We start from the raw sequence: 24,649 nt of genomic DNA on the forward strand, positions 1-24,649 counted from the left end.
ATGTTTCTTGTTTCTTGAGAGTAGGATTGTATTACTATAAACTTCCCTCTTAGAACTGCTTTTGCTACATCCCATAGGTTTTGGGTCATAGTGTTTTCATTGTCATTTGTTTCTAGGTATTTTTTGATTTCCTATTTGATTTCTTCAGTGATCTCTTGGTTATTAAGTCGTGTGTTGTTTAGCCTCCATGTGTTTGTATTTTTTACAGATTTTTTCCTGTAATTGATATCTAGTCTCATAGCATTGCAGTCAGAAAAGATACTGGATATGATTTCAATTTTCTTAAATTTACCAAGGCATGATTTGTGACCCAAGATATGATCTCTGCTGGAGAATGTTCCATGAGCACATGAGAAGAAAGTGTATTCTGTTGTTTTTGGTTGGACTGTCCTATAAATATCAATTAAGTCCATCTTCTTTTATGTATAATTTAAAGCTTTCGTTTCTTTATTTATTTTCATTTGTATGATCTGTCCATTGGTGAAAGTGGGGTGTTAAAGTCCCCTACTATGACTGTGTTACTGTCTATTTCCCCTTTAATGGCTGTTAGCATTTTCCTTATGTATTGAGGTGCTCCTTTGTTGGGTGCATAAATATTTACAATTGTTATATCTTCTTCTTGGACTGATCCCTTGATCATTATGTAATGTCCTTCTTTGTCCCTTGTAATAGTCTTTATTTTAAAGTCAATTTTGTCTGATATGAGAATTGCTACTCCAGCTTTCTTTTGATTTCCATTTGCATGGAATATCTTTTTCCATCCCCTCACTTTCAGTCTGTATGTGTCCTTAGGTCTGAAGTGGGTCTCTTGTAGACAGCATATATACGGGTCTTGTTTTTGTATCCATTCAGCCAATCTATGTCTTTTGGTTGGAGCATTTAATCCATTTACATTGAAGGTAATTTTTGATATGTATGTCGCTATTACCATTTTCTTAATTGTTTTGGGTTTATTATTGTTGGTCTTCTCCTTCTCTTGTGTTTCCTGCCTAGAGAAGTTCCTTTAGCCTTTGTTGTAAAGCTGGTTTCATGGTGCTGAATTCTCTTAGTTTTTGCTTGTCTGTAAACGTTTTAATTTCTCTGTCAAATCTGAATGAGATCCTTGCTGGGTAGAGTAATCTTGGTTGTAGGTTTTTTCCTTTCATCACTTTAAATATGTCCTTCCACTCCCTTTTGGCTTGCAGACTTTCTGATGAAAGATCAGCTCTTAACCTTATGGGGATTCCCTTGTGTGTTATTGGTTGTTTTTCCCTTGCTGCTTTTTATATTTTTTCCTTGTATTTAATTTTTGATAGTTTGATTAATATGTTTCTTGGCATGTTTCTCCTTGGATTTATCCTCTATGAGACTCTCTGTGCTTCCTGGACTTGATTGTCTATTTCCTTTCCATATTAGGGAAGTTTTCATCTATAATCTCTTCAAATATTTTCTCAGTCCCTTTCTTTTTCTCTTCTTCTTCTGGGACCTGTGTAATTCAAATGTTGGTGCATTTAACATTCTCCCAGATGTCTCTGAGACTGTCTTCAATTCTTTTCATTTCTTTTTTATTTATTCTGCTCTGCAGTAGTTATTTCCAATATTTTATCTTACAGGTTGCTTATCCGTTCTTCTGCCTCAATTCTTCTGCTATTGATTTCTTCTAGAGAATTTTTAATTTCATTTATTGTGTTGTTCATCATTGTTTGCTCTTTAGCTCTTCTAGGTCCTTGTTAAACGTTTCTTTTATTTTCTCCATTCTATTTCCACAACTTTTGATCATCTTTACTATCATTACTCTGAATTCTTTTTCAAGGAGACTGCCTATTTCCTCTTCATTTGTTTGGTCTGGTGGGTTTTTACCTCACTCCTTCATCTGCTGTGTGTTTCTATGTCTTCTCATTTTGCTTAACTTACTGTGTTTGAGGTCTCCTTTTCGTCGGCTGCAGGTTTGTAGTTCCCATTGTTTTTGGTGTCTGCCCCCAGTGGCTAAGGTTGGTTCAGTGGGTTCTGTAGGCTTCCTAGTGGAGGGGCCTTGTGCTTGTTTTCTGGTGGATGAGGCTGGATCTTGTCTTTCTGGTGGGCAGGACTGCGTCCGGTGGTGTGTTTTGGTGTGTCTGTGTCTTTATTATGATTTTAGGCAGCCTCTCTGCTCATAGGTGGGGTTGTGTTCCTGTCTTCCTAGTTGTTTGGCATAGGGTGTCTAGCACTGTAGCTTGCTGGTCATTGAGTGGAGCTGGGTCTTAGCATTGAGATGGAGATCTCTGGGAGAGCTTTTGCTGTTTGATATTATGTGGAGGTAGGAGGTCTCTGGTGGACAAATGTCCTGAACTTGGCTCTCCCTTTGTGCCCAGAGCACCAAGACCCTGTCAGTCACATGGCTCAGAAGAAAAGTTAGGAAAAAAGAAAGAAAGAAATAAAAAAGTAAAATAAAATAAAAAATTAAAAAGTAATAAAAAGAGAAAAAATAAGAAGAAACCAAAAAGCAAATCCACAAATGATAAAAAAGCACTAAAAACTATACTAAAAACAAAATAAAACAAACAAACAAAAAAAACCGGACAGACAGATCTCTAGGACAAATGGTAAATGCAAAGCTATACAGACAAAATCACCCAAAGAAGCATGTACATACACACTCACAAAAAGAGAAAAAGGAAAACAATATATATATCATTGCTCCCAAAGTCCACTGCCTAAATTTTGGGATGATTCGTTCTCTATTCAGGTATTCCATAGATGCAGGGTACATCAAGTTGATTGTGGAGATTTAATCCACTGCTCCTGAGGCTGCTGGGATAGATTTCCCTTTTCTTCTTTGTTCACACAGCTCCTGGGGTTCAGGTTTGGATTTGGCCCCGCCTCTGTGTATTGGTCACCTGAGGGCATCTGTTTTTTGCTCAGAAAGGATGATTTTAAAGGAGCAGCTGATTAGGGAGCTCTGGTTCACTCAGGCCAGGCAGAGGGAGGGGTACGGAATGTGGGGCGAGCCTACAGTGGCAGAGGCCAGTGTGACGTTGCAACAGCCTGAGGCACACCGTGTGTTCTCCCGGGGAAGTTGTCCTTGGATCATGGGACCCTGGCAGTGGCAGGATGCACAGGCTCCTGGGAGGGGTGGTGTGGAGGGTGACCTGTGCTTGCACACAGCCTTCTTGGTGGCTGCAGCAGCAGCCTTAGCGTTTCATGCTCATCTCTGTTGTCCATGCTGATAGCCATGACTCGGGTCCATCTCTGGAGCTTGTTTAGGCAGTGCTCTGAATCCCCTCTCCTCGCACACCCCAAAACAAAAGTCTCTTCCCTCTTAGGCAGTTCCAGACTTTTTCCAGGACTCCCTCCTGGCTAGCTGTGGCTCACTAGCCCCCTTCAGGCTGTGTTCACACAGCCATCTGCAGTCCTCTCCCTGGGATCTGAACTCTGAAGCCTGAGCCTCAGCTCCCAGCCCCCACCCATTCCGGCCGGCAGGTGAGCAGAAAAGCCTCTCAGGCTGGTGAGTGCTGGTCAGCACAATCTTCTGTGCAGGAAACTCTCCGCTTTGCCCTCTGCACCCCTCTTGCTGCGCTCTCCTCTGTGGCTCCGAAGCTTCCCCCCCGCCACCCCTCTTCTCTGCCAGTGAAGGGGCTTCCTAGTGTGTGGAACCTTTTCCTCCTTCACAGGTCCCTCACAGTGGTGCAGGTCCCATCTTTATTCTTTTGTCTCTGTTTTTTCTTTTTTCTTTTGCCCTACCCAGGTACGTGGGGAGTTTCTTGCCTTTTGGGAAGTCTGAGGTCTTCTGTCAGCATTCAGTAGGTGTTCTGTAGGAGTTGTTCCACATGTACATGTATTTCTCATGTATTTTTGGGGAGGAAGGTGATCTCCACGTCTTACTCTTCCGCCATCTTGAAGGTCTACCCATAAAGGCCATTTTTAATCATGTAAAAGATTAGCTTAGACTTTGTCCTGTAGGTTATGGGAAGTATTAAAAGATAAGCAGCAGAGTGATCTGGTCTGCTTTCAATCAGATAGACCACTCCGGTGTTGGGAATAGATTAGATGGGAATTGGAGTAAGACTACAAACAAGGAAACTATGTAAAAGGGGATTGCCCTCATCTAGGCCATGGTGATGAGGGCTGAATAGGGTAGCATAAGTATGGATGAAGAAAAGAGTGAGAGAATGGAAAATATTGTACAGAAATAGAAATAACTTTCTAACAATGGGTAGGCATTTGATAATCTATAGATGTGGATAATGAGACTAGCTCGTATCAAAACCAGAGCAAATTCAAAACTTTAACCAATAATTTTCACCTCTTCCTTATATTTACCATAAAATACAAAACAGCAGCAAAAGTGACTATTGTGCTTTTCAGCTTCTTTCTCTTCTTTGCTTATTCTTCTATAGAATGGTCACAAAGCAAAAGTCAATTAAAAGAGTTAAAGAGTGGGAATGAGAGGCAAAAAGGGAGAGAAAATTCACAACCCAGATAATGCCTCCCTAAACTAGGAAGAATTACTCCAGTCGAGTGAAATCCACTAACTTTATACCATTCCAGTATAGCATATTATATTCTGAAATTTGCATCAAGAAATTGAAATTTTACTGTATATTTTCCTTAAGACCTAAGAATTATTAGTTCAGTTCAAAATGGAAATTCAGTCATTACATTTAAAAAGAATTAAACCTCTTCTTATCTTGCCAAAGTCATTAAATACTACTAAACAAAAGCTAAATTGTCTTTTTAAAGTTTGGAGAAATTAGTTTATTTCTGATATTTGGGATGCAATATATATTATTATGATTAGGAGTCATAAAAGCGCATTTGTTTAGTAGGGAAATTATTTATACTAAAGTACCAAATATGTTAAATATAATAACATTCACAAATTGACTTAGGAAAATCTACTACATATAGTAAAATTGTCTTCTAACTTTTAGGGATGTACTCATACCGATTTCTATTTACTAACTTCTTATAGAGTCTTCAGGTCTGTCTTTATAATTGGTATCATATCTATTGCCTTTTAAAAAGCCTTAGACATTGTAGATGTAATATTGTATCTATTATCAGATTTACTATGAAGCATTTATTATTTAATAAATTTAGCAATTTTTATGATATAATAATAATACCACTACTAATATTCTATCATCATTACTACTACTGTCATTACTGTCACTACTACTACTACCATCACTACTACTACTACTACTACTACTACTACGACTACCATCACTAGCTAATGCTTATCAATTGTCTGCTATGTGCTAAGCACTGTTTTTAACATTTTACATCTTATGACTAGCATAATGAAAAGAAACTACTCTGTTATCCTCATTGATTTAGAGAAACTATCTGCTTCATCTCTATGAATCTCAGCATCATCATCTATTACAATAGTTGACTGCATGATCACTTGAATTCCTTTCTAGTTGCCTAAATATCTCATACCCAGTAAACCTACTTTTTAGGACAAAGGGTGAGCTCTTTATCTAAAGTCATATGATTGAAAAGAAAAATGGAGAAAATTGATATTGTAGTTAAAAAGTAATATCTCCCCAAGTTTATAGAAAAAATAGTAGCAACATATATAAAGAACATATGTAAAGCTATATATATGTATATAGTAAACTGTATATATATAAAACTATGTATATAGTAAGAATCACTATGAGTATCTTTTTTTTAAAGAAAACATTGTTTCACACTTATACATTCCTTCTAACTACCTTTTTTTTCCTAGCCAGAATGTGTTACTTGAGTTAAACATATGTTATAATATTCTTTGCAGCTTAAACACTTAGAATCAAAGAATGATAGAGCTACAAGAGAGCTTGGAGCTCATCTGTCTTGGTTCTTGACCAACTATATGGTCCCCAGGCTTTGAAACAACTACCCATATGATCTTTGGCCCTCAAGCTATGAGAACTACTAGTTCTGGGAACTTGAATAAATTTCTTGACCTCTCAAGGACTCAATTTCCTCATCTATAAAATGGAGATAACAATATCTTCCTTGCTGAGTTGTTGTAAGTTTTAAATGAGATATAGTCCTAGAAAAATGTTCAGTACATGGTAGGTCCTAAATAAATTATAGTTATTATTTTTATATAATTTTTATTGTAATATTCTGTGGCATTGTTTATAATATATGGAATCATAAATTTCAAGGGAATCAATATATGGAATATTTTTGAATAAATAATTTTACTAGAAGCAAAATTTTGTCTTATCAAGGACATTGCTATACATTAATTTGAATAAATCTATGTTTTTGATTGAAATAATTTACTAAATGCTTTATTTGAATGATGATAATTAAGTATAGTTATGATAGTAAAATCTTTTTATGCTTAACCTTATTTAATAGTCTTTTACCAAAAATAACAGAAACCATACATTCTCGGTGTCTTTATTCCAAGATTTCCATCTTGTTATTACCTTAGTCCTCTGAATTTTTGTCTTAAATGAACATAAATTTAGATGAGTAAATGACTCTCTTTAAGTTGCTGAAGGTCATTTATATGAAAAGACATTGAACTGTGAGATAAATACAACTGAAACTCAAATTAGCATCATATTCACTTTAGTGCAATCAAAATATTTTAATTGTATTTGAATAATTTTAAGATTTTTAAATGTCATATAATTTATAATTTTGTTTAATGTTCCTTGAATATTTTTCTATTGTCCTAATATCAATATCTTAAATTTTTACAACTGATTTAGGAAGAATGTGAAGGTTGGTCTGCTTAGAACCCTGCAGTGAACCAATATATTGCTGCAGCCCAGTAATTCTGTTTGAGAAATTATCACAGATTTCAAGGTTTCAGAGAACAGTAACAACCATACATTAGGGCACTTAAAGTTTCTAGTTAAGACATAAGGCCTTGAGAGTTGAGTTATAATTGTTTTTACCTCTTCTTTACCTTTTCTGTTTATGAAAGAAATGTTGTTGTGCCTTTACAGATTGCTTAACATAATCATTGCTGAAAGTTATTCTCTTTAAAATGTAGAGATAGATTCAAATATAAATATATGGAGAGAGACAGAGTCTGATGATATGTGCATATATTTAAAGAGATAGATATTTGCCCTAAAAACTGGTAACATCTCAAAGAAATAGACCCTTGACACTGTAAGTTTTAAAAGACATACCATGTTTTTTCTTTTTCTTCCATACATCTTTTTTATTTTCATCTTTATTGGAGTATAAATGCTTTACAATGTTGTGTTAGTTTCTGCTGTACAACAAAGTGAATCAGCTATATGTATACATATATCCCCATATCCCCTCCCTCTTGAGCCTCCCTCCCACCCTCCCTATCCTACCCCTCTAGGTCATCACAAAGCAGTGAGCTGATCTCCCTCTTCTATGCAGCAGCTTCCCACTACCCATCCATTTTACATTTGGTAGTGTATATACGTCAGTTCTACTCTCTTACTCCATCCCAGCTTCCACTTCTCCCCCTGTGTCCTCAAGTATGTTGCCTACATCTGTGTCTTTATTCCTGCCCTGCCACTAGGTTCATCAGTACTGTTTTTTTAGATTCCATATATATGTGTTAGCATACGGTATTTGTGTTTTCTTTTTCTGACTTACCTCATTCTGTATGACAGACTCTACGTCCATCCACCTCATTACAAATAACTCAATTTTGTTCCGTTTTATGGCAGAGTAATATTCCATTGTATACATGTGTCACATTTTCTTTATCCATTCGTCTGTCGATGGGCATTTAGGTTGCTGCCATGTCCTGGCTATTGTAAATAGCGCTGCGATGAACATTGTGGTACATGTGTCTTTTTGAATTATGGTTTTCTCAGGGTATATGCCCAGGAATGGGATTGCTGGGTCACATGGTAATTCTATTTTTAGTTTTTTAAGGAACCTCCATACTGTTGTCCATAGTGGCTGTATCAATTTACATTCCCACCAACATTGCAGAAGTGTTCCCTTTTCTCCACACCCTCTCCAGCATTTATTGTTTGTAGATTTTTTGATGATGGCCATTCTGACTCGTGTGAGGGGATACCTCATTGTGGTTTTGATTTGCATCTCTCTAATGATTAGTGATGTTGAGCATATTGTCATGTGTTTGTTGGCAATCCATATGTCTTCTTTGGAGAAATGTCTGTTTAGGTCTTCCACCCATTTTTGATTGGGTTGTTTGTTTTCTCAATATTGAGCTGCATGAGCTGCTTGTTTATTTTGGAGATCAATCCCTTGTCAGTTGCTTCATTTGCAAATATTTTCTCCCATTCTGAGAGTTGTCTTTTCATCTTATTTATGCTTTCCTTTGCTGTGCAAAAGCTTTTAAGTTTCATTAGGTCCCATTTGTTTATTTTTGTCCCTTACTCTAGGAGGTGGGCCAGAAAGGATCTTGCTGTGATTTATGTCATAGAGTGTTCTGCCTATGTTTTCCTCAAAGAGTTTGATAGTGTTTGGTCTTACATTTAGGTCTTTAATCCATTTTGAGTTTATTTTTGTGTATGGTGTTAGGAAGTGTTTTAATTTCATTCTTTTACATGTAGCTGTCCAGTTTTCTCAGCACCACTTATTGAAGAGGCTGTCATTCCTCCATTGTATATTCTTGCCTCTTTTATCAAAGATAAGGTGACCATATGTGTGTGGGTTTATCTCTGGGCTTTCTATCCTTTTCCATTGATCTATATTTCTGTTTTTGTGCCAGTACCATACTGTTTTGATTACCGTAGCTTTGTCATATAGTCTGAAGTCAGGGAACCTGATTCCTCCAGCTCCATTGGCTCTTCAGGGTCTTTTGTGTTTCCATACAAATTGTGAGATTTTTTGTTCTAGTTCTGTGAAAATGCCATTGGTAATTTGATATGGATTGCATTGAATCTGTAGATTGCTTTCAGTACTATAGTCATTTTCACAGTGTTGATTCTTCCAATCCAAGAGCATGGTATATCTCTTCATCTGTTTGTATTGTCTTTGATTTCTTTCATCAGTGTTGTACAATTTTCTGCATACAGGTCTTTTGACTCCTTAGGTAGGTTTATTCCTAGGTATTCTATTCTTTGTATTGCAATGGTAAATGGGAATATTTCCTGAATTTCTATTTCTGATTTTTCATTGTTAGTATATAGGAATGCAAGAGATTTCTGTGCATTAATTTTGTATCCTGCTACTTTACTAAATTCATTGATTAGCTCTAGTAGTTTTCTGGTAGCATCTTCAGGATTTTCTATGCATAGTATCATGTCATCTGCAAACAGTGACAGTTTTACTTCTTCTTTCCCAGTTTGGATTCCTTTTATTTCTTTTCCTTCTCTGATTGCCGTGGCCAAAACTTCCAAAACTATGTTGAATAATAGTGGTGGAGTAAGCACCCTTTTGTTGTTCCTGATCTTAGAGGAAGTGCTTTCAGTTTTTCACCAATGAGAATGAAGTTGGCTGTGGGTTTGTCATATATGGCTTTTATTATGTTGAGGTAGGTTCCCTCTATGCCCACTTGCTGGAGAGTTTTTATCATAAATGGGTGTTGAATTTTGTCAAAAGTTTTTCTGCATCTATTGAGATTATCATATGGTTTTTATCCTTCAATTTGTTAGTATCACATTGATTGATTTCCATATATTGAAGAATCCTTGCATTCCTGGAATAAACCCCACTTGATCATGGTGTATGATCCTTTTAATGTGCTGTTGGATTCTGTTTGCTAGTATTTTGTTGAGGATTTTTTACATCTATGTTCATCAGTGATATTGGCCTGTTTCTTTTTTGTGACATCTTTGTCCCGTTTTGATATCAGGGTGATGGTGGCCTCATAGAATGTGTTCGGGAGTGTTTAAAGACATACCATGTTTTGAAACTCAATAAATATCTTTAGATTTTCTGTGTTTTGAAATATGTATAGGAATAACCTGATGAATAATAAGAATATTTTTCTTAATCGATTTATAAAATATTTCATGCTATCACTAAATTCCTGTAGTCAAAGTAGAAAAGAATCTTCCACCACTACTACCACCACCATACAAATACATGTGTATTATAGAGTATACTTACTGGAGATGTGAAAGCAAAAATAAGTTGGTTGCATGATTGAATACTCTTTGGTTGAGTCTAATGATAATTGGAATCAAAAGAAGCTAATCTTATGCTGACTTATACATTTATATATCTCTCTGAATCTGTATCTATGGTTTATAATTCATCAAAACCGGCAACCTGATTTCAATGACTAAACCTTTGCAAACTATTTCCCTTTCCATAATTTAGCTACCATGCAAAAGCGCCTGAAGAAGGAGAAAAAAGCAAAGAGAAAACTACAAGAAGCCTTGGAATTTGAATCAAAGCGAAGGGAGCAAGTGGAGCAAGCACTTAAACAAGCCACTACTAGTGACAGTGGATTGAGGATGTTGAAAGGTATTGTTTGTATTGCACCTTCGCACTCAAGGTACACAAAGCAGAGAGAGGGAGAGAGCCGGGGAGGGAGAGGGGGAGAGGGAGAGGGGTAGAAGGAAAGGAAGGAGGGAAGGAGGGAGGGAGGGAGAAGCTTTGTCCAGGAATACAGTAATTAAAAAATCAATTTGAGGCCAAGTGCTTTAGTTCATTAATTAAATCTGTCAAAATAAGCCCTATTCTGGGAGATATAAATAGTCTAGGAACAGGAAATCCTGCTGCTTTTTGCAGAAGAAGTAATATTGATAACTTCCCTGCACTTAAAATGTAAGTGTTTTAGGTCCATTTGTGTTAAAATATGCTGATGTTTGGTGTACTTTATTTTAATGAGCTTTAGAATGCTGATTCCTTTAATGCAGATTGCATCAGTGATGAGGGCTTAAAGAGTGCCTGGTTGAAAATGAATGTTCTAAGTAAATTCCTGGAGCTCCTGTGAGAAGAGGTGCTTCTGTCATGAAATCTCTTAATTCCAAACTTTTCTGATTCCATTTTAAATTATGAAACCCCACAACGTAATTTCATTTCATAGGCTATTCAAGTTTTTCTTTCATAGCACATTAACAGCTAGTATATCTAACTGATATGTGTGCATAACAGGGATGAGCCTAAGAATATTATACACAAGCATACACATACTCCATACCTAATATGACACACACATGAACTAATAGGGGGTTGCTTCAATTGTCCCATACTAAGAATGAATAGAGAATACTGTACAATGTTCAATCGTATTTTTACCATTCCAAAAGTTCAGTTCCCTTTTTACTGTGACTGTCTTGGATCATTGTCCTCACAATCGATAGAAATACAGAGGTATATTATTAGCTCATGACAGCCATGCCTCATTGAGACACAGAAGAGAGAAGATAAATAATAATACATCAATATCTCATACTGAGGAACATCTTAGACAGTGGGAGCCAGCAATGGGGCCAATATTCTATGCACTCTAATTATTTGAGGCTCTGAACATGTAATTCTGAGGAGGTTTGTCATTTTTCTTTTTACGTATTTGAAATCCACCCATATGTGAATTCCACTCTAGCTCCAGTGTTCTCTGTTATAAAGGAAAAGCAGCTGTTTCTACAGCATGATGGGTAACTTGTATTCAAATCATTTCTTTCTCACATCAATCCTTGATGGATGATATATGGGCGTCTGTTATCACATTACCCAAGGGTGTCTGAGCAAATGTGTATATATATATTTATATATATATATATATATATATATATATATATATATATATATATATAAATATATAAATGGCCATATTAAGCAATGCTTCATGTATATGAATAACTTTTAGATAATCACATTTCATATTTAAAATTGAAAATAAAAATCCCAACTCTTTGTTTCTTTTTCTCAACTTTTTTTGAAACAATTCATGTATCTCTTGGCCCCTAGGACCAGTACTAAATAAAGACCACAAATCATAGCCTGTGTTTTGGTGTTCATGTGCATTTAGCATAGAGATAATCTCATCATCTATCACATTTTACAAACGGAAAATATACCATAAGAATGGGGCACTTCTACTTATGCAATTATATTCAATTTTTTTTTATTCCACAGTCAGGGCATGTTACTTGATAGTCTGAGGGGGTTTTATGGACAGATTATTTTCCCGAGTTTTATCTCTAGAGTGTAAAATGAATAAATAAATATTTACTATACACCTGGAAATATATGCCCAATTGTAAAATTCAGCTATGGTTTATAATTCTCCCTCCTACCATTAAAAACATATAGACATACAAAAAACAAAAACAAAATGCCACCCAAAGTCTCATGTTATCTATAGGACCAAAGCACTGGTGAACAGAGTTTTCACTTTAAATGGAATCAGGAAAAATAGAAATGTACCTTAATATTGAATGTCACTTCTTTCAGATACTGGGATTCCAGATATTGAAATAGAAAACAGTGGAACTCCTCATGATAGTACTGCTATGCAAGGTACAGTAAACAGTGTACTTCTTTCTGTAACTGCTTAATATGTGACCCCTGGGGGTGGGAAGAGGATAAGCTCCTATGTTGATACTTTTCATATAAGGAAAATAAATAAATAAGTTTAACTTTTCTTACTTCATGATAGAGGAAAAAGTTTGCAGGGTTTATTGAGACTATGTATTTAGGGACTAATAATTTTACATACACAATGTGTGCAAATTTCTTGTATGTTTATCTGTTAAAAGGATGTACATTTATATGTAAGGCATAGTCTAAAAATGCAAAATGTGAATATAATTTACCTTTCAGAAGTATAAAATAATATGCTTTTTAAATCTCACTACTTTACTGTTTGTAAAAGACACAGGTACAATAATCATAACCTATCAATATTTGCAAAGTATTCTAGGCAACATTTTTATCAATATTTAAGTCCTGATGCTAATTTTAGATACTTTTCAAAGCCAACTAAATATGAAAATAAGAGCAGGACTTGTAATACATAATTTGCAGGATTCCCACAACTGTTTAGATCCTTTATAATATTTTTAAAAGTATTTAGTAGTAAGAAAATAGGGAAAACAAATCAATATAGAGTCTCATTGGAGCGCAAAGACAGCTAAAAATAAAAATTGAATTTGACCACTGGAGTTTTTCAGTGTCTTTCTAATGCAGTTTTCTAGCCCTCTGTATGCAGATTACATTTATTTTCACATTCATGTCTCACTCTAATAAAAAAGAAAAGGCATCTCCATGAGAAAACGATTTCCTAACTTTCAAAAAGGAAGCCAGCCATAGAAAGGTTGCCTGCTGGATGTTTAACTAATCAGTGCCTTTCCACGGTGTAATGACTGGATATCTATGAAGGCAACAGAACTGGATGTGACCAAAAGATCCATGTGGGTTCATCTGTGGGTCACCATTTTGTGTGGCAACTTCAGAAAATTTAGAAATCCTGACTCATGTAGTTTTGCACATCATCTTTGCAAAACCAGGAGTGTTAGAGATCATGTATCTTCTGGTAATGCCTGATTCTGCTGCAGCTGGATAGACCTAATTAATGCATTAACTTCTGTGAAAGCATGCATGTTTAGCTCACTCAATAAAGCTTTTGCTGTTTCTTATCCCTCTTTTGCTTACCTGCTTTCTTCCCTCAACTTAAAGGCTCTGTCTGTGTGAGCAAAGCCAATTTGGATGGGACTCAGTGTTTATCCAATCAGTACACCACAGTGAAACATATAAATAAAGCCCCACTAGTTGTGGTTGTCACCATAGATCTAAGGTAGGGTTGAACAAGTCTGAAGCATTTGATCCCTTCTGAATCTGTGACACACACATATAGACCCAGTCTTTAAGGAGCATTGAGCTTGATTGGACCTTTCTTCGTGGGATGTAAGGTCAGCTTTGTAACTGTAAGAGGTAAACCATCACTGGGTTGTATCTTTATTATCCTTTAATTATCCTTGATTATCCTTTAATCCTATACTCCCAATTTATTGCTGTTTGTTTAATATATATATAAATTCTTTTAGTTCACAGTAGTAACATCTTTCCTAACTCTGAGATAAATATAAATTTTTGAACTGTCCTAAAGTTGCTTCATTTCCATGCAACAAACAACAGATAACTTATCCGTGGAAGGTCAGTTAGGTGATATAAGGAAAAGCTAGATTCACTATTTGGCTCAGTTTTTTATTTTAATGGAGTCTGCAAAGAATGGCTTTTGCATATTAATTTGTGATTAGGAGAGGACACATTTAATATTTGTTTTCAGTGAGCATGCTTTTAATAAGCTCTCCTAGTTTTTACTGGGTAAACAGGAGAGAATTAGCTGTACCTTTAAAAGGATTGAGATGGAACATATTTTAAAGCAAGGGGATTAACTTTTATATATATATTTCAAATTACAAATCAAATTGTCTAGCATTTGTGGTTAATATTTTCAATATATGGTAAAGTATGGTGGGTTAATAATTCTTACTAAATGTCTGCCTTTTAGGTTATGTTAAATAGTATTCTTGATAAAAGTGGTAAAAATGAAAAAGTATACATTCTCACATCTCTTAGCACAGCATTTAAGCATGGTAAATGATAAAGTTCCTATCATCAATTTATGAAAAACTAGAGTAAATGCCTTGTATTAATATGAGAGTAGAATCACGATATAATATCTAAAAGAAATTATTTTATGAGCAAAACCAATTTATTCTATTAGCCAGGGGAATAGGTGCCTGAAAATATTATCAGAATTAAATATAATTCATCAAATCAATCAATTCAAATAATTACCAAAAAATCTCAATAATATTACTTTTTGTTTAAGATGTTCAGAATTGAAAGATTACTTTTATATGTACCTATGAACTAGAGAAAATGTATAATGCTTGGAAAACAAAAGGCAAGCTTAACCATTGTTTTTCCATTCTGCCTAATAATTTTGCTCTTGTGTGCTATCGTTCCTTTCTTTTGTGACATATTTTGATACTGTTTTCATCTTTTTCACTTCCCTCAATTACCCATTTCTTAACTTGGAAGATTATTTCCCAGCATTGTTTGTGAGGTTCAATTCATGCATGCCAATCCAATGCCATTTCCACAACTCATCTTCATCACAACAAACAATTCCAGCATCAGTGAAGTCTTTTCCTATTGTCAATAGCTCTGCTGGATAGAAATCTGTCATTCTCTTAGTGCTCTTTCTCTGAAATTCAGTTAGTCGCTTTGTGACATTTCCTTAAGAGGACTTGGAAGAATGTTGCTTGGCCATCATTAGAAGTAATAAAGTCATATATAGGAGCCTTCGCTGGAGGTCCAGTGGTTAAGACTCCGTGTTTCCAATGCAACGGGCACAGGTTTGATCCCTGGTCGGGGAGCAAAGATCCCACATGCCACGTGGTGTGGCCAAATAAGTAAATAAATAGTAAAATAACTAAAAAAAAAAATAAACTCCTATATAGTTTTATGATAATTTCCACAAACTGCCCATGTACTAGGATTCTTACATGTATTCTAAATCTCTTCAGGTTAGTTATTTTATGTCTTTTATGCTTTGAATGTTTGACAGACAAGGTGTCATGCATAGACCACTTTCTGATAAAAGGGTTTCTGTATCCCTTATATTTTAGCAGTCTATGATAGCAACTCCTCCTGTATATTTTAAGGTGATTAAAAAATGTATACACACCCACTCTGATAGCGGTGTCCACTATTGCTGGCAGTGAAGGATATACACTAATATCCTCCCACACAGATTCCCATAACTCAGTTGGGGGCCCACAAGACAGCACATCAACCATCTTATCAACCAATCTCCATTTCACATAAAATAAACATACCGGGTGTCATTAAGTGTACCTTCAGATCAATGATTTTTGCAAATGACATTCAAGTACCATTTGAGTAGTGCATTTTTGCTGATAAAAGCAAATTAAATTAGGACAACTACAAGTGAGCTGATAAAAACTAAAACCAAACAGCAGTACCATTAGCTAACAAAGTAATATTTTCTCTTTACTGCATTCTGCCATTTAGTTATTATCCTATTGGAAATCTAATTATAATCCTTTTACTCCCTAGTCAAACTTCACAGTTTTTGCAAGCTTAGCACTGACAAGTGATTTCATTACCTTTGATTGCCCGTGCCCAGATTGACTTAACTTCACTTGGAGACCTAAAAGCCCTCTCAGTTTCTCAGATTCCCTGTTTGCACATTACAGCAACAGCTCCTTTAATTAATTAGCATGAACAGCAGTAACATGAACTGCTGAACAGAAAATAACATCATTTTATGATCACAGGGAGACTTCTCCTTTTGCATGTTTATACCTTAGTTAACTTTTGTATGACTATATTTCATTGTTAGGGGCTACTGGTACAGTGCATGTTTCTTTAGTTTTTGAAAATTGATATCATCATCTTAATAATAATAATAGATAAAACAAATCCAGAATATGAAACTTCTATATTTTAGAAAACAGACAACAGCCTTCATGAACTGACTTTCTAGTAACAAAATAAAATAATTTTTTAAAAAGTTCAGAGGAAATAACATCATAAAGTACAAGGGCACACAATGACGCATTGCTCCCATTTTTGCCACTGCATTTGTTTGGGAAAAAACAAAACAATAGAAAAAAGCTAGGAGCTGCTTTTGCAAGAGGAATGCCAATATCTTTGAATAATTTTTACATTTGCTTTTTAGCCTACATGCTTGACAATGACACAAAATGGTTTAACACTGGAATATATTTTTCATCTGATATTTTTTCGGATATATGGTGGAATCTTGAATAATTTTCCCTTCTTTTTGATACTAACACACCAGAAGTAGATAAGAAATCCAACCTACATGTCAAAGTTAAGCAAAATTTGATGTAAAAAATAAACATATTAAACCATTTGTTCCCTCTGAACCATTTTTTTTCAGAAAAAAATGTGGGAGCTTATTCAAAGGGTATAAACTTACCGTTCTGATATGTGAAATCCATGATCTCATCTATGCAGCATTTGGTGAAGATGCCACTGAATAATTAAAAGCAAAGTGACTAAAGTGTTATTTGACTCTAAAAGCAACAAACACAATTTTAACATCTCTATGTTAATAAGAACACATATTTTACAATGTAATTTAATATACATATATTTATAGTATAGAATTTTAAATATATTTATACTATGAAATATATATGAATATGTATATTCTTATCCATTTTCTCAAAATCAATTTGAACAGTGTTTATCCTTCCTTGACCTTTGACACCTCATTATCGTCTCTCTTTGCTGCTCACTTGGTAACCTAAAACTACATTTTTCCAAAGAGCTTAAGATGCCATACCAATATTTATTGAAAACAATTACCCTTGGGCTAAGATTGTCATTGCAGGATTTGATAAAATAGCAAGGAAAGTGATGGTAGGGGCAAGTAAGGGGACTGGAAAAGAGAAATCAACATACGATTTCTTGCCATGTATGTGATATGACAAGAAAAACTAAAAGGAGAACAGATAGAATTTCTCTACAGGCTTTTCTCCTAACTCCCACTAGAGTGTGGTTTACATCTTTCTCTAGGGGTTCAATAGACTATTTCCTGCCCTACCCTCATAACCATTAATTTCCCTCCCCTTTAATGTCTTGTCCTGTGTTGAAAGATATACATAGGCACTATAATATTCCCATTGTTAAGTAGAAATGTTCTCTTATAAAGTAGAAATACATAGCATGCCAGTGATTAGAGGGATTGTGGGAAGTGGGTCCCCTTTCCTCATAAATATGTCCTTTGAGAGTGGGAGACTTTTACCATCCAGAGAAACTTTACACAACTGCCATCATAGAGTGTGAAAGGGCTGTAGCACACACCCCACAGAAAAAATCCTAGCATCTTTCTCTAAAGAAGCAACATTTTTTTTCCTGTAAGATTCATTAGATGGCCTCATTCTTTTTCCTTTCTATCCCAGGAAGTATTTGTCTCTCATTTTCTTCATCCTCCACAGGATCTTTATTTTAACTGATTGTACCTCCCAGCCCATGTCATACTTCTTTGCTGTGAAATACCTGTCAGATTATAGCACACATTATGCTTCTATTTCTTTCTTAGGAGGATGTGACAAACATTACTTGATACTTTAGGGCCTGGTTTTCATGGAGTGGCTTGCACCACTTACCACTGCATTGCTAAAAGAATATTTGCAGTGACTAAAAGGCTGTCATGCTAATTATGATGATAACATAAAATCTCATCTACAGATCTAAGACTTACAAGTCTAGCTATATCTCACTCACATAATAGATGAAATTGTAGTTGTAGGGATAGCAAGATAGTGAGATTTGCAAAACAAAATATCAATAGGTTGTTCTGCTACTAAGCATTTTAGAGTCCACAGGGCTAATTCATTAATTAACAGGTCTTTCTGACTATAGTATAGGAAGAGTTGTTTAACTCAACTTGTATAACTGTTTAACTAGTCACTTTATGCCCCATCCTCTTTACATATGCAATACAATTTTTTAAGCTGAAGAGTCACTCTATCCCACTTACCAACCCAGATACACCTAAGGAACATGCAAAAGGAAAGCCTTTCTTGGATTAAAAGTTTAAGTTTTATTTTTCACTTTCACATCTCTGTTTTAATTAAGAAAACAGACAGCATTTTCATAGAAGGCTGTAATCATAGGCCACTGTTGTCACATCACTTAAAAAATAGAATTATTATATTGCTGACATGTTGATGTGTGATGGTTCTATGCCAAGATGCTTATCACTCTTGGAATGAGGAATTGATATTCTAAAATTGGAACAGTGAAAAAAAGAAAGACAATACCTAATATTTGTATAACCTGGTGAAATTTTGCCATTTTTTTCTTTTTTCTTTTTTGGGGGGCTTAATTTTAAAAGGTAATTTATTGGGTGACTTAACTGACACTTCAAAGGATAGATTCAGGCCTGGCTGGATCCATAAACCCAGCTAATAAATCCACTCAAAATGTCTCCCTTCCCAGTTCCTCCCAGTCTCCCTTCACTTTGAAGACTTTGATTTTTTCTTTTTAGATTTGGCTACGTTTTCTTGTTCCATTGCATAAAATGTTGCAAGTCCAGGCTTATTGCTAGCTCTCTCATTGGTAACATATTCCATCATAAAGAGGAACTTGTCTTTGTGCCATTCTTAATACACACATCCTCTAGCAGGATTATTCCTGTGTGATATTTAAGAAAGGTATAATTAACCCCTATTTTATAAGTAGGAAAATAACCCAAGAGAAGTTAATTGGCTTGCTATTGGTAATGGATTCTAAAACACAGGAATCTTAACTCCCTTACCCATTGTTTTCACTCTCAATCCATATTGATAATATCACTATCAATCCAAATCTGTAAAAACCTCTCATAGTTAGTAAGCTAGCTAGGATATTTAACTAGACTTTAATATTCTCCCATGCAAAACAATGCAGCAGGGCTGGGGTGGGGAAAGGCTTCTCCAGTTTGTAGTTAATTAACCAAAATAGACTAAAGCCAACTATAATTTAATAATCACTTCTGCCTTAAAACTTTGCAGAGATTGGGGTAATACTTACAAAAATTACACAAATGCAATCTCTCTTTTCTATTTAAAACTGTGTAGAGAAGCTGAAGTAGGAGTAGAAAAAAACTCTTCTATTTGTGGCTAAACTCACATCACCCTATTGGAACTAGACCTTAACAGATTTTCAGTTATCTAATTTTAGGCTAGGATTCCTTTCTGTGGGCCATTAGCAGAAAGTTTTATTTGTTGCTCTCAGGAAATCTTTTCTCATTTTTGATGGCCATGTAACATTCAATTTTGGAAATTAAAGTGAATTTAAAGAAAAACGTTGTTTAGAATTTTTTACAGACCTCCTTGACATTCCTTAATCTGTTAATCATAAAGTTTATGATTTACTTGTTTAATGTTTGAAGATTAACACTAGTAGTAATCCACATACTTAAGTTGGAATCTACTTTACCTCAGTAATACAAATGGTTATTTGGACAACGCTTTCACCAATTCCTCTATTAGCTTTTAAGAAAGCATCGTTTTTTTATAAGCATTTCTTCTCTATTTCCCTATTCTCCCATAATTTAAGCGCTCCTATTTTCTTTAAAACAATACAAATGAATGTCATGTTGATCTTAGCATTGGTGAGTAACTATTTAAAATGAGTGAGGCCAGGGAGATCAGCTCCGTGCTTTGTGACCACCTAGAGGGGTGGGATAGGGAGGGTGGGAGGGAGGGAGATGCAAGAGGGAAGAGATATGGGGATATATGTATATGTATAACTGATTCACTTTGTTATAAAGCAGAAACTAACACACCATTGTAAACCAGTTATACTCCAATACAGATGTTAAAAAAAATTAAAAAATAAAAAAATAAAATGAGTGAGGCAAAACCTGCAACTCAAATCTTACAATCTCTTGGTAACTGCATTTCAAACTTCTATGGGAAATGTTGGATGTGGTCATTTTTAACGTTGTTCAAATTAACATTTAATGTTTTTCCATTACTCTCATTTTCATTTTTCTCCATATTTTGATTCCATTTTATGATTACTTTGAATTGAGGAATTACAGTGTTTTTCTAACAGTTCAGCATACAAAAGGAGTAGTTAAAAGTTATAAAAAGAAGAACATAGTTCTACTTTTAAATATTACATTAAGAATTTTCCTGGCAGTCCAGTGGTTAAGACTGTGCTTCCACTGCAGAGGGCGCGGGTTCGATCCCTGGTCGGGTAAATAAGATCCCGCAAGCTGAGTGGTGCAGCCAAAAAATAAATAAATAAAAAGCTAAAACCAGCCTAAAAAACAAAAACAAACAAAAGCTAAAACTATAAAGCTTCTAGAAGAAAACTTAGGAGAGTATCTTTGCAAACTTTGGTTAGGCAAAGTCTTTTTAGAAAGGACATAAAAAGCACTAACCATGAAAAATTGTTAATTGGGTTTCATAAAAGATTTTAAAATCTGTTCGTCCAAAGATGTCAAGAAAATCAAAAGACAAGTCAAAGACTGGGAGGAAATATTTACATTACATACAGCCAATGAAAGACTTGTGTTCAGAGTATATAAATAATTTGTACAACTCAATAATAAAAATAAAAAATAATTATTACATTAAACTATTTCCAATATGCATCCTATACAAATCTCAAGTAAATTTGACCTTATAAAACATTTTGTAACTATGTACTTATGGAAGGTAGGTGATAACGACCCTAGATTTTTTTACAGCAATGACATAGACACGTAAGTAGCTTACCTCTTTTTACCATGACATCATCTACAACAAGAAGTAGTGAAAGAATATGGCATTCCACATATGACATAAGTGCTTAGAATGGCTTAGTATGGCTCCTAACATAGTCAGCATTCCATGAATACTAGTTTTTTATTTATTCTCCTTTCCCTTTCTTTCTCTTCCCTGCTGGAAAGTAGAGTTCAAATATTTCTAGAGCTCTTAGTGTAGCTCAAAATTTGCAGGTCTGTGTATTGAACACATGCAATTTTGTTGCTATTTTATAACTGGTCTATAGGAGGCAAAATGAAGTGGTGGGAAGAAGTCTAGTAGTCAAGGTTTCTCAGTTACTAACCGGCTAACTCTGTTAACTAACCCTGAGAAGTCATTCAATTTCTCTCTCCCTTAATTTTAGTAAAATAGTAATATTTGCCTAATCCTCCTCGTCAATAAGTTAGATCCATACTCTTTGACAAGTATAAGTACAGTATATTATTATTACTATGCCCTATAAAATACATATGAAGTTAACATTTGTGTTTGTATATGTAGATTTTAATAAGGGTGAAATAATTGGCATATAATTGATATATAAAACCATCTCTAAAACGTATGTTCTTCAGTATATAGTTGTGGTAAATATATTTTTATATTTTATCCCCATATGAGAATAGGAAGATAGCCATATCCCTTTCTAGGGTGTTTCTTACAAGAACTAGAGATTAAATAAAAGAGAAAAGTGTATATTAAAGAATTAATTCACAAAAACAAAGTGAGTTAAACGCAAGTGAGAGAGGTTGATACTCCATTATTATACCATTTGCAAAGAAAAGACGACTTTTACTGGTCTTTGTTTTGATTAAAGTATAAGTCAGAAATTTTTTAGGGCTAATAAGGCTAAGTGGTTATTATTTTCACTAAACCTCCATTTTTTTTGAAAAAGTGCTACATTATAAAAATAAGCACTAGATCTTTCTGAAAAATGACTCTAAAACAATGCTTTTCTCTAGAGAAAGAGGAATCAAATGCTATACTTTTATTTATCTGTCCCTATCTTGCAAAGGTCTACTTTTCCTACTCTCAGATTAGAAGCACTGTATTTATATTACTGTACTAATATCTAACTGGACCCCAAACTAACCTCACTACTGTTGCTTATTTGATTTGAGAATGTCCCATTCTGAACATGTTTGACAATTGAAGTAAAGTTCATACAAATAATTGCATATTTAATTTGGATTGAACCTAAGACTAAAGTGGAGCATTAACCAGCATGTTTTTTTTTTTTCTTTCTTTCTCTTACTCAGGTCAGGAAAACATGATCTTTTAAATGTGATGTTATTTAGTGCCAAATAACATAATGCCCATTCAAAAATTAGAAACATATCACTAATTAAGCAACTTCAAGAAAACAGAAAGAATAAAACTTAATACTTAGCAGGAGAAATTGTTTATAAAATATTGGCATCTGTTCAAGAATAAGTTAGCTACCCACCAAAAGAAAGGTTTGATAGCTCAAAGTATGCCTGTGATGAAGCCTAGTAGTTTTAAGGAAATCCCTTTGTTTATATAAGTGAATTAGTGGTGAGGCAACACTTGGAAGGAAAAATGAGCCCTGGGTAGAAAATATAATTTTTTCTAAACTTAAATTTAAGCCTTCAAAAATGTTATAGACATGTTTCTTGGTAATTTTCAAAAAATAAATAGTGAGAAGTTACTTTTAAATAACCATCCTGTCAGGGAAAGAAATCTCATCCTGAAAGGAAATTGCAATCATTAACAAAGATTTTGATTCAGAGAAAACGGTGTGGATCTTTACTCATGTTTTAGACTGTGAAGGGGAAAAACAACCCTTTTTAAATGGCTTGCTTATTAAGCTAGTCATGCATTTCACTGCAGGTTGTAAAGCAGTAGAACATGCACAAGAGGCTCATAAGCATATTTTAGAGTTAGGAAATATCATTTACACCATTTTTATATTGTTAATATCACACCCAGAGAATTTGCTTAAACTTCAAATTACTGTAAATCTACAGTTTTGCTCACCCTTGTATAATTTTGTTTTTAATAGAACGAGGCCCACATCAATGAATATATGATTAAGGGATATGTGTAATAAAATAATACATTTATTACACACAGATTTATTCAAATCTTGAACATATATAGCACAGCAAAATACTATAAAGCCAGTTTGTGGTTTTTAGTGAAGTTCATTGAGTAGATTTTGGATTTTCTTTGTTGGAATGAAATTTTGACCGGTTTTATTGTTTTTTCTGTGCAGCCTGAACACTGATGCCGGAACTCCAACTGATCATAGGCACGAATAGGGTGCTGTAGCAGTTACCTGCTTATCTAGTGCTGTAATTCTTTAAAATTCATACTCAAATTCTTAAAATATGGAACCATCTATTACTATTTGTTCATTACTGATAATTAGAACCTTGCACGTACAGGAAAAATGTGTTAGAGAATGGGCTTCACAAGTGTTTAGGGGATAAATCATAATGATGACTGAACATGATACTTTACACTTCTATAACCCTTTTCTTCCATGGAGTTCATAGTGCTTCATAAACATTATCACATTAAACCACAGAGCATCCTAGTGGGGTAAGTAGGTGGAAGAATTTTTAAGACATAGAAAATTCTATTTCTAAATGCTGTGACAGAAATTAAAATGCAGACACACCCACTTTAAGCTGTGATTACTATGAAATAGCTTTATATTTGGCTGACCCGAGATTTAACAGGAATTAACATGAGGAGGTAATTCATTTGTGCAAATGATCCATATTTGTTAGCATTGCTTTGGAGATCACCTTTCTGAAAGAAACACGTTACCTGTACAGTTCTCTAAGGAAATATGGAGAGCTCTAGTTTGTAGGTTTTACCACACTTAGCTCTTCCTTTGATTTGTTGATGGTGGAGCAAGTCATTTAACAACTTTCTACTAGCATATTCCTTACAGTAAAGAAGGCAATGATAAAAACACATACCTAAGCAACTAAAAATACCTCTTTTATTTTTTTCTGCTCTCCTTCCATCTCCAATACTGTTTCCTCTTCATCAAGCTATCAACAAGCAAACAGACTGAAAAATCTATACACCTAAGAATGGAGAAAGGCAGATATGATGGGTCAGTCACATCATGGATATTTTCCACTGCTCACCCTCTGGTCTAGACATGGCCAGATGCCTAAGATGTTCCAGTCATTAGAACCCAATGGGTCATTTGGCTTGAATTGCCCAGGAAATGGCCTGAAATATTTTTAACTGTTTACTTAATGGAGACCTGGCCAAAGGCTGGTGGCAAATACTTGTCATCATTATTTTCATGCCTCCTAAGAATCTAATAGAGCAGTATTCCAATGTGCTAAATAGTAGTCTAGTGATCAAAAAAATTAACTCCCCTCCTAAAGTGCCCTCTTTACACCAAGCAAAACCTAATCCATTGTGTTATTTTTACATCTGCCCTCGAACTAAATTCTGATGTGACAGAAGTATCACTCATCCTATGCAAAAGTCCAACTGAGTTTTTATCCATTCTCCAATAATCAGTTCCC

At 34.7% G+C, this 24,649-nt stretch overlaps 1 protein-coding gene across 1 annotated transcript in view; it reads left to right on the plus strand.

Moving 5' to 3' along the window:
• The window catches only part of DACH2 (dachshund family transcription factor 2), a 611,154-nt gene extending 598,768 nt beyond the window's left edge, over positions 1–12,386 (plus strand). Inside the window, exons 11-12 of the mRNA XM_061178171.1 lie at positions 10,201–10,347; positions 12,283–12,386. Coding sequence (XP_061034154.1) covers positions 10,201–10,347; positions 12,283–12,386 — 251 coding nt within the window. The remainder of the gene's footprint in view (positions 1–10,200; positions 10,348–12,282) is intronic.
• The last annotated feature ends 12,263 nt before the right edge of the window (positions 12,387–24,649 follow it).

The sequence above is a fragment of the Eubalaena glacialis genome, chromosome X (genome assembly GCF_028564815.1).
Source record: "Eubalaena glacialis isolate mEubGla1 chromosome X, mEubGla1.1.hap2.+ XY, whole genome shotgun sequence".
Classification (NCBI taxonomy): domain Eukaryota; kingdom Metazoa; phylum Chordata; class Mammalia; order Artiodactyla; family Balaenidae; genus Eubalaena; species Eubalaena glacialis.